Source organism: Sapajus apella, unplaced genomic scaffold (genome assembly GCF_009761245.1).
Source record: "Sapajus apella isolate SASKATOON/1434 unplaced genomic scaffold, GSC_monkey_1.0 scaffold7, whole genome shotgun sequence".
NCBI classification, from domain to species: Eukaryota; Metazoa; Chordata; class Mammalia; order Primates; family Cebidae; genus Sapajus; species Sapajus apella.
Window position 1 is genome coordinate 1 of NW_022436947.1, and position 12,743 is coordinate 12,743.

The window sequence follows — 12,743 nt, forward strand, 5'->3', positions numbered from 1 at the left end:
TATTCATTCATTCATCAATGTACACTTAGACTGTTTCTGTATCTCGGATATTGTGAATAATGCTGTAATAAACATGGAAGTGAGTATATCTCTTAAAGATACTGTTTCTGTGTCCTCTGGATATAAACACAGAAGTGGGATTTCATGGACTGTAAAGAAGTTCTACTTTTAATTTTCTGAAGAACTTCCATACTATTTTCTATAGTGGTTGTACCAATTTACATTCTCACCAACAATCGACAAAAAATCCATTTTCTCCACATCCTCACCAACTCTTATCTCTTGTCTTTTTTTTATAATTTCCATGCTAACAGGTGTGAGGTGATATCTCACTGTGATTTTTGGTTTGCAATTCTCTGTCATTCACTGACGTTGAGCATCTTTTCTCATACCATTTAGTCACTTGAATGTCTTCCTTGGAAAAATATCTGTTCAATTCCTTCACGCTGTTTTTAATTGGGTCATTTGATCTTTTGCTACTGAGTTATATGAGTTCCTTATATATTTTTTATATTAATCTCTTCTCAGATAGGTGGTTTGCAAACATTATTATTCATTCCTTAGTTTGCGTTTTCACTTTGTTGATTGTTTATTTTGCTATGCAGAAGTCTTTTGGTTTGATGTAGCCATGCTTGTTTATTTTTTGGTATTTTGCCTTTGCTTTTGGTATCATATCCAAAAAGTCACTGCCAAGACTAAAATGTCAAGGAGGATTTTTTCCTGTTTTCTTTTAGAAGCTTTACAATTTCAGCCCTTACATTTAAGTTTTTAATTTTATTTTTCACAGTAGCCAAGATATGAAAACAACCTAAGTGTCTATCAATGGATGAATAAAGAAATTATGATACATATATACAACAAAGTATTATTCAGCCATGAAAAAAAAAAGAAAGAAAATTTGGCCATTTGCAACAGCATGGATGAATCTGGAGGACATTATACTAAGTGAAATAAACCAGAAACAGAAAATCGAATACTGCATGGTCTCACTTATATGTGGAATCTAAAAAAGTTGAGTTCATAGAAGCAGGCAGTATAACAGTGGTTCTTAGAGCCTGAGGGTGGGGGAAATAGGGAAATGATGGTCAAGGGTACAAACCTTTAGTTATTAGATAAATAAGTTCTGAGGATCCAGTCTACAGCATGGGTGGTGATGGAAGTGTTCATTAAAATAGCTGTGGTAATCATTATACTATGACTATATATATTAAATCCTCACTTTGTTCACTTTGAATAAATTTCATCTTTATTTTCCAATTAAATATTTTACAATTAAATAAATAAATAAAATTTTAAATCTACAGATTGCATTAGATGGACAAGAGTCTCCAAGGCCAAGTCATTGTTTTTCCTTCTCTTTCCTACTGGAACATTGAAAAGGTTCCCTCCCAAGGGCTTTCCAGGCATGTGTCTCAAGGGAGTCTATTTCCTAAACTTGAAGCACAGGTATTTCCTAAACTTGAAGCACCAGAGCCATGAATAGGCTAAAAAGTATGGCTAGGTGAGCACACACTAGAACAGTATATTCTCACTGCCTCTATGGCAGGTCTATGATTTTTACCTCATCAACATTTGCTCATAAGAATTTGGAGAGGAAGACATTAACATTGACTTACAGGAACAGTCTTGAAACCATCTCTTCTGAGCACCCATTGACAATAAAATGAGAGCCTATTATAGATATCACGGGCCAATGGGAGAATTGTCACAAATAGAAATGTATTTTTCTTTCTTTTGTAGTTCATCTACCTCTACCTCTGAACCATGCAACCAGAAACGAAGTACTTAAGTGACTCTTGCTACTGTATCTGGTGAGATTTCTCCCAAAGCTGAATGACTAGCAGGAGTGAAGGACAATAAGTCACAGGTGCTGGCTTTAAAAATGCAACATTATCATAACAGTGCTCACCCTTCATTTCCCCATCATCCCAGAAAAGTTCTCCTTTTGCTTCTTTGTTCTCATCTAGGGCAATGATAAGACCAAGAGGGTTCTTTCGACTGTGGGAAACGAGATTCAAGAGACAAAAACAGGAGTCAGAGAATTTTGCCAACTGAGCTGAGAATGTTTCCATCAAATTTCAAATTGGAGAAGTTACTAGCAGCAGATGGTTCTGTTTTCTTCAGTTACAAACACAAAATTGACAGAAGCATCTGTCTTTAATATCAACAGTGTCACAGGAGATAGAAATATCCCAAACAATAGCAATAACATCTATGTTGGAGGCAAGAATTCAAGCACCAGAGTCACTGAAATTGTGCAAATGAAAGCTGCTTCTGCAACTACTATTTAGAACACAGAGTATGAGAAAAGAAAGAAATCTTAGGCAATAACTGGTTCAGTCAGATCACTTTAGCAGTGATACCCTTGGGAAAAGTGTCCAGTGCTGTGAGGAAGATATGTTTTAGCCTGCCTAAGGAGTATGTTGTTTTCATACTCAGAAAACAACAACATACAATAAAATTCATCTATTTAATGGTAACTGATCTGATTATTGGTTATTAGTTTGTTTTAAAAGAAAAACATCATTCTAATTATCTACTTTATAATTTAGAATAGGAAACACAAAACATTTCTCAAAGACATGGTAAAATAGATGGACATAGAGGAAGAAGGGGAGGGAGACAGCAATTTTCATTTGGAATCTCTCCTCACTCTGTCACTCCTCTAGGCAACCTCCCAGTTTCCCGGATCCTTGAAGGAAACTAACATGATGCCAGTTGGAAGTAATTCCTTGCTCGCAAACAGAGAAGAAGGCAAATCATCTCTGGAGGAATTAGACCCACGTTTATAAGGTATCACAGCTTAAAAACAAAAGATCACCAAGCACACAAGGTAATAAGTCAACATAAAAGTAAGTCAGCAAAGACAGCTAACAATAGACTTAGATTTACCTAAACACTTCAGATAATACAATTTTCAAGCACAGAATATATAACTATGATTGAAATGCTAATAGTATTAAAGAAGAAAGAGAAAATCATCTAAGGAGCAAATACATGCATATATTATCTGCCTGATAAATAAATACATATATATGAAAAATGACTAGAAACTTGGAAGTGGCAGTGCTTCCTCTGCTGGAAGATTAAAGAAAGATTTCCTGCTGATAAAATGTAAGTTCGATTTGGATCATTAAGACTGTACCAGGCAAAGAATGTTGGAAAGAAAAAGTGCAAAAGCTCAAATGCAGTAAAATACATAGGTATGTTTGGGAAATAGCAAGTTTTTTGGCATGGCTGGTCTGTACGTACATGAAAGTGTGGCAGGAAATATAGACTTGTCAAGGTAATGTGGAACCAGGTTGTGATTGGCTTTGAATACCCTATTATTGAAAGAGTTTGGACTTCAAGCCTGGGAGCAACCAGTTGAGATTTTCATTTTGGAAAAAATAAATTTGGTATTAGTGTGCAGAACAGCTTGAAGGTGAACAGTTAGAAAAAGGAAGCCAAATAGTATTGGATTTAGGAATATTTTCCATTAGTATCGTAAAAAGTCTACAATTTGGAAAATTAAAGCAGTAAGAGAGGTTCAAAAGAAAAGACAGGCATCTGGCTTCCAAAGAACTCCTAGTCTATTAAAGACAAATAGGCTAATACTCTCAAAGGCATGAAGATATAAATGTGCACCTCTTCCGTACAGATGGAATCTAGAATGTTGGAATCAATTGAGTATAAAGGAAAATTCAGTGACATGGAGATTTGAGGTTTGCAGGAGGTAACTTTTGAATCAAATTTTGAATCACAAGAAAGAAATCTTAGTAGGAGAAAAGAAATAGGAAGCTGAGATTTCTAGGAGGGTGGAAAGTGAATCCTGACCCTCTAGAAATAAGAAAGAGTGAGTTAAAAGCAGAGAAATATGGATAGGCTATGTGGCCAATGCAGATAGAGGGATCAACTGACATGGTTTGCCCAGAATTGAGAAGCAACCCAAGAGGGGAGACTTTTGGTGCTAAAACTGCAACAGTCCTGGGCAAACCAAGGAGGCTGATCACATGGCTGTTAGCGTGTTCCAAAAAGAAATTCAAAGGGTTTAAGGAAGTAAATAAACTACAGTCTTTCAAAATCTATCTGGATACAGCTCTAAATCAACAGCTTCTTGAACAGAGGTTGTGGGAAGTTCAAGAACAGATTTAGAGGACACCCCACTCCTACTCCTTCACACATACCCCGATACCCTTCCTCCCCAAACTCCACATGGTGTTTCAGCATCATGGTGCTTGGTCAACACATGGGGACAGAAATGACTGGTTTTGTCAGCATCCTCCTTAAAGGACACTCCAGCCATGCTATACCTGGCCAGAGTCGTTGTATTTGGCTGCTGTGTGGGGAAGATGTAGCCTCCTCGAAGGTGAAGTCCAATTTTGTCTCCAGGAAGCTCCATCTCGACTTTTTGCTTCCTCCATTTCACTTGGCCCCCCTGATGCATGCAGATAAATCAAACACAGTGGCATGACAGCACATAGTCCTTCACTGATTATCTACATGCCAAGTGATCCATAGCTCTCCCCTTTTTCCAATTAGCTGAATTACTGTCTAGCCAGGCGATCAAACAAGAGAAGTAAAAAAATCAGGAACAACATTTTCTGCCATCAGTTGGGGGTTTGAGAGAACATTTATGCCATGCTGAGGCTATTTGCCATAAATGACATAAACCAATAGTTCTAAACAAGTAATGTGATTCCTGATGAAGCTCACATTGTCCATCAGTTCCTCCAATATTCATTTAAGAGATACTATGGGCTAGGTGCAGTGGCTCACGCCTATAATCCCAGCACTTTGGGAGGCCGAGGCGGGCAGATCACCTGAGGTCAAGAGTTCGAGACCAGTCTGACCAACATGGAGAAATCCTGTCTCTACTAAAAATACAAAATTAGCCTGGCTTGGTGGTGCATGCCTGTAGTCCTAGCTACTCGGGAGGCTGAGGCAGGAGAATTGCTTGAACCGGGGAGGCAGAGGTTGCGGTGAGTCGAGATTGCACCATTGCACTCCAGCCTGGGCAAAAAGGGCGAAACTTTATCTCAAACAGACAACAAAAAAAGAGATACTATGTCAGTCTCTAAATTATTGTAGAATAAAGTATATGAAGGTATTTTTTCACATTTCATCATGACAGATGTTAGGGGTTTAGGTTAACTTTATATCCTGGTTCTGCTATGAAATTACAGAAAACACTACAAAAATACTCCTCAGCCTGTAGATGATTTCTCTCTCTCCAGATAGGTCGCTTGTCTATGCTGCAGTCTTAAGTAGTAGAAGAAAAGTCAAAGCTACTTACCGTTTCATAGTCATACCAGACAGCATCAGGCACATATGCCGTCACTTTCTCCACACCCTGAAATTAAAACAATATAGTGTCCCCTGAGGGAAATAAAACAGATTTCATTTTATTCTCTAGGGAGCTTCTTAATCATTTATGGATAGGGTGGGAATGCCCTTTCCTTTCTCTGTTATTAATCCTTTCTTCTGCCTCTCCTCTAATACAAATAATAGAAGCTATAACTTGGCAACTCAGAGAGAAATTCCAAACGTAACCACATTAGAAATAATAATAATAATAAAACATGTATGGTGACAAACATTCCAGCTTTATATGATTACCTCATTTAATTTTCCCAACATTCCCAAACGATAGCTACTATTATTATTATTATTGTTACATCTCTACAGATGAGAAGTCAGCACAATAATCACCCCAGATCACACAGGCTCAAAGTGGCAGAGAAAAAACAATCACATCCTGGTCAGCCTGACTTTAGAGTGAGTGCTGGGTCACTGCTCCATCCTGCTTCTAGGTCATAGAGCAAGTCAGGATCTGCTATGAGAATCTGACAACAAATAGGACCACTCCTGATATAGTTTGGATGTTTGTCTCTGTCCAAATCTCACACTGAAATGTAATCCCCAGCGTTGGAGGTGGGGCCTGGAGGGAGGTGACTGGATCACGAGGGAGGATTTCTTATGAACAGTTTGCACCATTCCCTTGGTTCTGTCCTCATGAGAGTGAGTGAATTCTCATAAGATTTGGTTGTTTAAAAGTGTGTGGTGGCCAGGCGTGGTGGTTCATGCCTGTAATCCCAGCACTTTGGAGGCCAAGGCAGGCAGATCACCTGAGATTGGGAGTTTGAGACCAGCCTAGCTAACGTGGTGAAACCTCACCTCTACAAAAGATACAAAATTAGCTGGTGTGGTGGGGGCACCTGTAATCTCAGCTATTCCGGAGGCTGAGGCACAAGAATTGCAAGAACCTGGGAGGCAGAGGTTGCAGTGAGCCAGGATTGTGCCACTGCACTCCAGCCTGGGCAGCAAAGTAAGACTCTGTCACAAAAAAAAAAAAAAAAAAAAAAAAAAATATGTGCCCCAAGGTGGCTGTTTAGGAACAGCTGGTTTTGCAGCTCCCAGAGAAAGCGCAGAGGGTGAGTGGACGCCGCGTTTTTATTGCCCACAGACTAGGAAATTCCCAGGCAGAGGAGCTCCACGGTCGCCAGTGTGGCTGTTACGGCCAGCGCGGCTGTGCCGGCCGGCGCCCTGAAGCTGTGGTTCTCCATACAAAATACACCGGTCCGGGTGCCCTTTTGGCTGGCGATTGGAGCCACAGGAAGTCGCCCATACGCTGGTTCAAAAAGGGGACTGAGCAGAGAACCAGGACAGTAGATTCCAGGGCAAAAAAAAAAAAAAAAAGCACCACAAACCTCAGTGCCGCTGTTTAAGCCAGCGCAGTGAGTGGCCGCAGGGGAAAACAAACAGACCCCGGCGCCTCTTCAGCAGGCGACTGGAACACCAACTTAAAAAAGGCTCTGAGGCAGGCAGCCAGGCGATCAGGCTCGGCTGGTCCCACCCCCACAGACGAACAGCAACCAGAAACTCTGGATTGAGAGTTTCACAGCAAGCGCAGCTGAACCCGGGATGGTCCAGCTCTGTGGGGGAGGGGCGGCAGCCCGCCGTTGCCAAGGCAACCCGCCATTGCTGAGGCAGCCCGCCATTGCCAAGGCAACCCGCCACAGCAGAGAGACTCCGCCTCAACAGAGGCGGGCCACCATCGCCAAAGCAGTTCTAACTACACCCATATAAACAGGACTGCAGGGAAGTCGCTCGGCAGCGGGGCGGAGCCCACAGCAGCTCAGCAAAGCTGCTATAGGCCGACAGTGACTAGGCTGCCTCCTTGCTGGGCTGGGCAGGTCTGAAGGAAAAAAAAAAAAAGAAGGCAGCAGTGTAACGGAAACTCATAAATAAAGCCCTAAATCCCTGGGACAGAGCACCTGGGAACAAAAAGCAGTTTATGAGTTCTGCTGCAGCAGACCTAAATGTACCTGCCCAGCAGCTCTGAATGAACAACAACAGAGCTCACAGCTCACCATTTCAGCTCCTATAAAGAAGAGACCGTCTCCTCAAGCAGCTCCCTGACCCCTACATATCCAAAGAGACACCTCATAAAAGAGAGATCAGATTGACACTAGGCGGGTATCCTTCTGGGACAAAGATAGCAGAAGAAGAAAACTGGTAACAACCCTTACTGTTCAGCAGCTGCTGCAGGTGAACCCCAGGCAAGCAGGGCCTGGAGTGAACCTCGGCAGACCTACAGCACAGGGGCCAGACTGCCAGAAGGAAAACCAAGAAACAGAAATAACCTCATCATCAACAAACAGAACGTCAATCTGAAAGATTTGAGACCCAATCTGAAAGTCAGCAACTACAAAGTCGACGGGTGGATAAATCCTTAAAGATGGGAAGAAACTAGCCCAAAAAGGATGAAAACACCCGAAGCCAGAACACCTCTCCTCTTACAAGGGATCACAACTCCTCACCAGCAAGGGAACAAGGTTGGATGGAGAACGAGTGTGATGAAATGACAGAATCAGACTTCAGAAGGTGGGTAGTAAGAAACTTCTGTGAACTTAAAGAACATGTTCTAACCAAATGCAAAGAAACTAAGAACCTTGAAAAAAGATTTGATGAAATGCTAAGGAGAATGGACAAAATAGAAAGGAATATAAGTGAATTGATGGAGATGAAAAACGCAACACGAGAACTTCGTGAAGCATGCACAAGTATCAACAGCCGAATGGACCAAGCAGAAGAAAGGATATCAGAGGTCGAAGATCAACTCAATGAAATAAAACGGGAAGGCAAGACTGGAGAAAAGGGTAAAAAGGAATGAACAAAGTCTCCAAGAAATGTGGGACTATGTGAAAAGACCTAATCTACGTTTGATAGGCGTACCTGAATGCGACAAAGAGAATGAATCCAACCTGGAAAATACGCTTCAGGATATTCTCCAGGAAAACTTCCCCAACCTAGCAAGGTAGGCAAACATTCAAGTCCAGGAAATACAGAGAACACCACAAAGATATTCGTCAAGAAGAGCAACCCCAAGGCACATAATCGTCAGATTCACCAGGGTTGAAATGAAGGAGAAAATACTAAGGGCAGCCAGAGAGAAAGGTTGGGTTACCCATAAAGGGAAGCCCATCAGACCCACAGCACATCTCTCAGCAGAAACCCTACAAGCCAGAAGAGAATGGGGGCCAATATTCAACATCCTTAAAGAAAAGAACTTTCAACCCAGAATCTCCTATCCAGCCAAACTAAGCTTCATAAGTGAAGGAAAAATAAAATCCTTTGTGAACATGCAAGTACTCAGAGAATTCGTCACCACCAGGCCAGCTATACGAGGGCTCCTGAAAGAGGCTCTACACATATAAAGGAACAACAAGTACCAGCTCAACTAAAGGGCAAAACACCCAGCTAGCACCAAAATGGCAGTATCAAATTCACACATAACAATATTAACCCTAAATGTAAATGGACTAAATGCCCCAATCAAAAGACACAGACTGGCAAATTGGATAAAAAGACAAAAACCCATCAGTGTGCTGTATCCAGGAAACCGATCTCACATGCAAGGATACACAAAGGCTCAAAATAAAAGGATGGAGGAAGATTTACCAAGCAAATGGAGAGCAAAAAAAAGCAGGAGTTGCAATTCTCATCTCTGATAAATTAGACTTTAAAGCAACAAAGATCATAAGAGACAAAGAGGGACATTACATAATGGTAAAAGGACCAATGCAACAAGAAGAGCTAATGATCCTAAATATATACGCACCCAATACAGCAGCACCCAGATACATAAGGCAAGTTCTTAATGACTTACAAAGAGACTTAGACTCCCACACAATAATAGTGGGAGACTTTAGCACCCCATTGTCAACATTAGACAGATCAACCAGACAGAAAATTAACAAGGATATCCAGAACTTGAACTCAGACCTGGCACAAGCAAACCTAATAGACATTTACAGAACTCTCCACCCCAAATCCACAGAATATACATTTTTCTCAGCACCACATCACACCTACTCTAAAATCAACCACATAATTGGGAGTAAATCGCTCCTCAGCAAATGCAAAAGAATGGAAATCATAACAAACAGTCTCTCAGACCACAGTGCAATCAAGTTAGAACTCAGAATTCAAAAACTAACCCAGAACCGCACAGCTTCATGGAAACTGAACAACTTGCTCTTGAATGTTGACTGGATAAACAATGAAATGAAGACAGAAATAAAGATGTTCTTCAAAACCAACGAGAATGAAGACACAACATACCAGAATCTCTGGGACACATTTAAAGCAGTCTCTAGAGGAAAATATATAGCAATAAGTGCCCACATGAGAAGCAAGGAGAGATCAAAAATTGACACCCTATCATCAAAACTGAAAGAGCTAGAAGAGCAAGATCAAAAAAACTCAAAGTCTAGCAGAAGACAAGAAATAGCTAAGATCAGAGCAGAACTGAAGGAGATAGAGACACAAAAAACCCTTCAAAAAATCAATAAATCCAGGAGCTGGTTTTTTTAAAAGATCAACAAAATAGACAGACCACTAGCCAGATTAATTAAAAAGAAAAGAGAGAATAACCAAATTGATGCAATAAAAAACGATAAAGGGGATATCACCACAGATTCCACAGAAATTCAAACCATCATCAGAGATTATTACAAACAACTCTATGCACACAAACTAATAAACCTGGAAGAAATGGATAAATGCCTGGACACTTGCCTCCTCTCAAGCCTAAACCAAGAAGAAGCCGAAACCCTGAACACACCAATAACAAGGTCTGAAGTTGAGGCAGCAATTAAGAGCTTACCACCCAAAAAAAGCCCAGGTCCAGATGGGTTCACAGCTGAATTCTACCAGACATACAAAGAGGAGCTGGTACCATTCCTTCTGAAACTATTCCAAACAATAAAAAAAGAGGGAATTCTTCCCAAATCATTTCATGAGACCAACATCATCCTGATTCCAAAACTTGGCAGAGACCCAACAAGAAAAGAAAACTTCAGGCCAATATCCATGATGAACATAGATGCAAAAATCTTCAATAAAATACTGACAAGCCGATTGCAACAGCACATCAAAAAGCTTATCCACCATGATCAAGTAGGCTTCATCCGGGGGATGCAAGGCTGGTTCAGCATACTCAAGTCTATAAACGTAATTCGCCACATAAACAGAACCAAAGACAAAAACCACATGATTATCTCAATTGATGCAGAGAAGGCCTTTGACAAAATTCAACAGCCCTTTATGCTAAAAACCCTCAATAAGCTAGGTACTGACAGAACGTATCTCAAAATAATAAAAGCTATTTATGACAAACCAACAGCCAATATCATACTGAATGGGCAAAAACTGGAAGCATTCCCCTTGAAATGTGGCACCAGACAAGGATGCCCTCTCTCACCACTGCTATTCAATATAGTATTAGAAGTTCTAGCCAGAGCAATCAGGCAAGAAAAAGAAATAAAGGCATTCAAATAGGAAAGGAGGACGTCAAACTGTCTCTATTTGCAGATGACATGATTGTATATCTAGAAGACCCCATCGTCTCAGCCCAAAATCTCCTGAAACTGATAAGCAACTTCAGCAAAGTCTCGGATTACAAAATCAATGTGCAAAAATCACATGCATTCCTATCCACCAATAACAGACTTAAAGAGAGCCAAATCAAGAACAAACTTCCATTCACAATTGCCACAAAGAGAATAAAATACCTAGGAATACAACTAACAAGGAACGTAAAGGATCTCTTCAAGGAGAACTACAAGCCACTGCTCAATGAAATAAGAGAGGACACAAACAGATGGAGAAACATTCCATGTTCATGGTTAGGAAGAATCAATATCGTGAAAATGGCCATACTGCCCAAAGTAATTTACAGATCCAATTCTATCCCCATCAAGCTACCAATGACCTTCTTCACAGAACTGGAAAAAACCACCTTAAACTTCATATGGAACCAAAAGAGAGCCCACATAGCCAAGTCAATTCTAAGCAAAAAGAACAAAGCGGGGGGCATCACACTACTGGACTTCAAACTATACTACAAGGCTACAGTAATCAAAACAACATGGTACTGGTACCAAAACAGAGATATAGACCAATGGAACAGAACAGAGGTCTCGGAAGCAGCACAACATATCTACAACCATCTGATCTTTGACAAACCAGACAAAAACAAGCAATGGGGAAAGGATTCCCTGTTCAATAAATGGTGTTGGGAAAGCTGGCTAGCCATGTGCAAAAAGCAGAAACTGGACCCCTTCCTGACACCTTACACTAAAATTAACTCCAGATGGATTAAACACTTAAACATAAGACCTAACACCATAAAAACCCTAGAAGAAAATCTAGGCAAAACCATTCAGGACATAGGCGTAGGCAAGGACTTCATGACCAAAACACCAATAGCATTGACAACAAAAGCCAAAATAGACAAATGGGACCTATTCAAACTCCACAGCTTCTGCACAGCAAAAGAAACAGTCATTAGAGTGAATCGGCAACCAACAGAATGGGAAAAAATTTTTGCAGTTTACCCATCTGACAAAGGGCTGATATCCAGAATTTACAAAGAACTAAAACAGATTTACAAGAAAAAAACTAACAAGCCCATTCAAAAGTGGGCAAAGGATATGAACAGACACTTTACAAAAGAAGACATACATGAGGCCAACAAACATATGAAAAAATGCTCATCATCACTGGTCATCAGAGAAATGCAAATCAAAACAACATTGAGATACCATCTCACGCCAGTTAGAATGGCGATCATTAAAAAATCTGGAGACAACAGACGCTGGAGAGGATGTGGAGAAATAGGAACACTTTTACACTGTTGGTGGGAGTGTAAATTAGTTCAACCATTGTGGAAGACAGTGTGGCGATTCCTCAAGGACCTAGAAATAGAAATTCCATTTGACCCAGCAATCCCATTACTGGGTATATATCCAAAGGATTACAAATCGTTCTACTATAAGGACACGTGCACGCGAATGTTCATTGCAGCACTGTTTACAATAGCAAAGACCTGGAACCAACCCAAATGCCCATCGACGATAGACTGGATAGGGAAAATGCGGCACATATACACCATGGAATATTGTGCAGCCATCAAAAACGATGAGTTTGGGTCCTTTGTAGGGACATGGATGAACCTGGAAACCATCATTCTCAGCAAACTGACAGAAGAGCAGAAGATCAAACACCGCATGTTTTCACTCATAGGCGGGTGTTGAACAATGAGAACACATGGACACAGGGAGGGGAGCACTACACACTGGGGTCAGTTGGGGGGAAATAGGGGAGGAACGGTGGGGGGTGGGGAGCTGGGGAGAGATAGCAAGGGGAGAAATGCCAGATGTAGGTGACGGGATGGAAGGCAGCAAATCACACTGCCA

General features: G+C 40.9%; 1 protein-coding gene across 4 annotated transcripts in view; it reads right to left on the reverse strand.

Annotated features, from left to right (window-relative positions):
* Positions 1-939: 939 nt before the first annotated feature.
* The window catches only part of MGAM (maltase-glucoamylase), a 65,903-nt gene continuing 54,099 nt past the window's right edge, over positions 940-12,743 (reverse strand). For all 4 annotated transcript variants that reach the window (XM_032275789.1, XM_032275791.1, XM_032275790.1 and 1 more), the window contains 3 exons: positions 5,276-5,332; positions 4,293-4,417; positions 940-1,998 (listed from right to left, as the gene is read on the reverse strand). In XM_032275789.1, coding sequence (XP_032131680.1) covers positions 1,800-1,998; positions 4,293-4,417; positions 5,276-5,332 — 381 coding nt within the window. In that variant the 3' untranslated portion in view covers positions 940-1,799. The remainder of the gene's footprint in view (positions 1,999-4,292; positions 4,418-5,275; positions 5,333-12,743) is intronic.